This window comes from Lactuca virosa, chromosome 7 (assembly GCF_052849685.1).
Source record: "Lactuca virosa cultivar CGN04683 chromosome 7, Lactuca_virosa_CGN04683_v6, whole genome shotgun sequence".
Lineage (NCBI taxonomy): Eukaryota > Viridiplantae > Streptophyta > Magnoliopsida > Asterales > Asteraceae > Lactuca > Lactuca virosa.
The window spans coordinates 101750890-101754327 of record NC_136432.1 but is presented as its reverse complement, the minus strand read 5'-3'; the positions used below and the strand labels follow the sequence as shown (position 1 = coordinate 101754327).

The following is a 3438-nucleotide window of genomic DNA, read 5'->3' as shown; positions in this document are numbered from 1 at the left end:
GGATAAGCGTACCCCAACCGTTGGATTGGATATTTGATCGAACGGCTTAGATGTAACGGAGGGGGAAAATGTGGATTCGGGTGATAACCCTTTAGCGACGACGCTATTACCGGCGACGTATACTTTTAGCGGCGACTCTAGCATTTGTCGCCGCTAAAAGTACACGTCGCCGCTAATAATGTCGCCGCTAAATGGTGGTATTCTTGTAGGGTCTATAAAACGACCAACCATGAAATTTTATCATGTGAAAAGGATGTATTCGAAAGTTTCGATTAAGATTACATTATAAATATATTTGAAGATATAAGCCCTCGTCGGATACAATTCTAAAAATGATGATATTTTGACCCGACCCGCTACTAGTATATTTTAGTTTGTTATATGTTTCAGGTTATTTAAATAAGGAACCACGTGATTTTAGTGATTTTAGGTTCTAAATTCACCAATGATTGAATCAACCAATGTTTTATATACTAGTGAATCACCCCATTTGAGATACGAGGCATGCCATTTAAAAAAAATAGTAAGAAAATTTGAATATGTGAATGAAGTTTGTTCGAATTATCATTCATTTAATTAATAATCTGACTTAAACGATATTAAAGTTATAATTGTAATACATATTAAGTGCAACAAAATCATGTTAACACATGTTAAGTGTCATTTTCAATAGCAACCTATACCAATTTTCTTGTTTGATTCGTATATTCGTTCGAAAACTGGATCAATTTACGAAAACAACTAACACCAGTTTTCTTGTCTGATTCAAATAACGATTTGGCAGACAAGTTCAATATCACATAAACAACAAAAGACCAACTTTCTTATTTGATTCATATAATCATTTAGAAATATAGATATATTTTACCAAAACAACCAACTCCGGCTTTGTTATTTGATTCGTACAATGTAATATGCTTTTGGTTCAATCATTTATACATATACATATCTAATAAAACGAATTATTGAACAAGGTTTTAATTTGTGAATTTAGTGGCAACATTACTCGATATCTTTTCAATAAAGTCTTTCACTTCGGCAATAAGTTGTCCAGATTCAGGCAATTCCGGGAAGATATAGAATGCATGGCACATGTTTGGATACTCAAACAAATACACTTCTTTCCCTGACTTTTTCAGCCACTCATAGTACCTTTTTTGCCAGTCATTTAGGGCATCGAACCCGCCGACTACCAACATGACCGGCGGCAATTTTACTTCCGATATGTCCACCGCCTGTGGGCCGCTAACGTTGATGATTGGGTGGTCCCGGTTGAACCCTTCCCCTTCTGGCAAAAATGCCTTCCACATCCAATCTGTTCGTTTAACTGAAACTACTGGTGTTCCGGCGAGGCGAGTCTCAGAATCCGTTCGCTCCTCGCCGCCAAAGAATGGTTGAATTGCTACAACTCCGGCGACCTGCAAACATGATAACAAGCGTTTAACAACATTTACAGTAAAGGACACTTGTTCCGACGTCAATGACAACACCAGAATTTCATAATAACAGTTATTGTACCTTGAGCTGTTGGAAGTTGAATTCACATGCTCGTTGAGCAACATGATGAGCTAAGTTTCCACCGGCGCTTTCTCCAGCAAGAAAGCAACGCAACAGATTCGCTTTTTCCGGCAAAGATTTAGACCTGTTCTCTTCATCATCAAGAAACTTCAGCACATCGAAGCAATCATCATGTTGGGCCGGATACCGATGCTCAGGGGCAAGGCGATAGTTCACAGAAACTACGACGGCCGGGACTTTTCTCGCGAAGCGTCGGCACACAGCATCGTAAGTAAAAGCATCAGGGGAGAGGAAGACAAATCCGCCTCCGTGAAAGAACACGATCACTGGGAGATCGTCACCTTCGTGTTGTGTAGGTACATAGACTCGGAACCAGAGCTTACGAGTCTCATCTACAACGACATCGTGTGATGTTACGCCGTTGATTGATTTTGACGTTGGTGGGCTCCGGAAGTCGATTAAGGTGAGAATACGACGGTTGATGGTGCCGTTTTTCCGGCAAGATGCGTCAGTGACAGCAGAGAGAATGGAAAGAGTAATGCGTGTTTTCCATGGTAAGGAGAGTGACGGCTGTGGAGGTTTACTGGTTGCTTCCATTGACATGAAATCAAAGGGAAATGGCGGGTATGCCGTATGTGATAGTATTTGATCAAATATGTAATTTATAAGAATTAAAATTATCTATTATAAATTCGTGGCTTTGGGTCCACTCTAAGTTTATTTCGTAATCATACGCGAAATACATATATATTTTACTATATTGTTTTCAGGTATACTAATTGACTGTATTTTGTCTTGTAAGGTGTACTGATTTGTATTTTGATCTTGTAGTATAATCATTGTTTGCAACACATTTTGTTGCGAAAGGAGTATATATTTTCTTATATACAAGCTCGTCTCTCTTCAATCCTTCAAGAAACCGTATATGTTTAAATACACTTTTATTGATCATATGGAGTATTCCAACAAGATGTCAAGTGCTTTTTTTATGTTGCGTGGGGTGATGGAAAATAAACAATGATATTACAAAATATGTAACTTTACAATGGTAAATTATATTATATACTTTCATTCGGGTATTAACATTTTTCGATTGGTTGATTTGGTGACAAATAAGTTTAACAATCATAAGATACGTTTATTTTTCCAACATTTTGAACTAAAATATGTTGCTGAGGTATGTAATTGACGAGAGTGATGTGGTCCACAAGAGATGTTCTTAGTGTCTTGTTACTAAATATTGTGTAAATATTGTGAGGGAAATTGACTTTAAGTTAATTATCTTTTTGTTTTGTTCTCTGAGTAATTTTTTTTTATACATCTAGCTAACAAACTTTTTTGAAATTTCACATATGACATTATAACCGGTTGTAACAGATTACATCCGGTCATAATGGTCATATGTAAACAATTTCAAGAAGTTCGTTTTCAATATGTATACAAAAACAAAAAAAAAGTTACCTAAATATGAAAAAAACGAAAAACTAATGCCTTGATAAATCATTTTTTTTTATTTTACCTTCTAATTTTGATTTGGTATAAAATTTAACCTAAATGGTAAATATTTTTAAAACCATACAATTTTGGTAAATACCTTTTTAAAATACGCTATTTGGGTAAAAAAAAAAAAGGATATATAACTAAAGTCTCAATATTTTCATCGATTTGACAACAAAGTCCTAAACTTTATTTTTTTCAAAGTAAAGTCCTAACTACCGGCAGTTTTTGAGACTTTTAGCCCTTTTTTCGGTTAGCCTGTAATTAGGATTTTTTTTGTCAAAAAAATAAAGTTTAGGAATTTTTATGAAATCGCGAATTATGACTTTACTGTAAAAAAAAAATAAAATTTAGAACTTTTTTTGTCAAATTGTAACACCTCGTTTCAAAGACAAGCCCTAAAATTTGAGAATGTATTCTAAG

At 35.2% G+C, this 3438-nt stretch overlaps 1 protein-coding gene across 1 annotated transcript; it reads right to left on the bottom strand.

Moving 5' to 3' along the window:
• Positions 1-801: 801 nt before the first annotated feature.
• On the bottom strand, positions 802-2178 carry LOC145123511 (putative carboxylesterase 18). The gene is made up of 2 exons (XM_079058723.1): positions 1519-2178; positions 802-1418 (listed from the first exon to the last, which is right to left on the bottom strand). The coding sequence occupies exons 1-2, from the start codon at positions 2119-2121 to the stop codon at positions 978-980; spliced, it is 1044 nt and encodes a 347-aa protein (XP_078914849.1). The 5' UTR covers positions 2122-2178; the 3' UTR covers positions 802-977.
• Positions 2179-3438: the final 1260 nt, after the last annotated feature.

Excerpts from the sequence above, each read along its gene's own strand:
- LOC145123511 (XM_079058723.1), bottom strand. The coding sequence starts at position 2,121 with ATGTCAATGGAAGCAACCAGTAAACCTCCACAGCCGTCACTCTCCTTA. Across the intron at positions 1,419-1,518 it reads TCAACTTCCAACAGCTCAAG|GTCGCCGGAGTTGTAGCAAT; the intron begins GTACAATAACTG and ends TCATGTTTGCAG.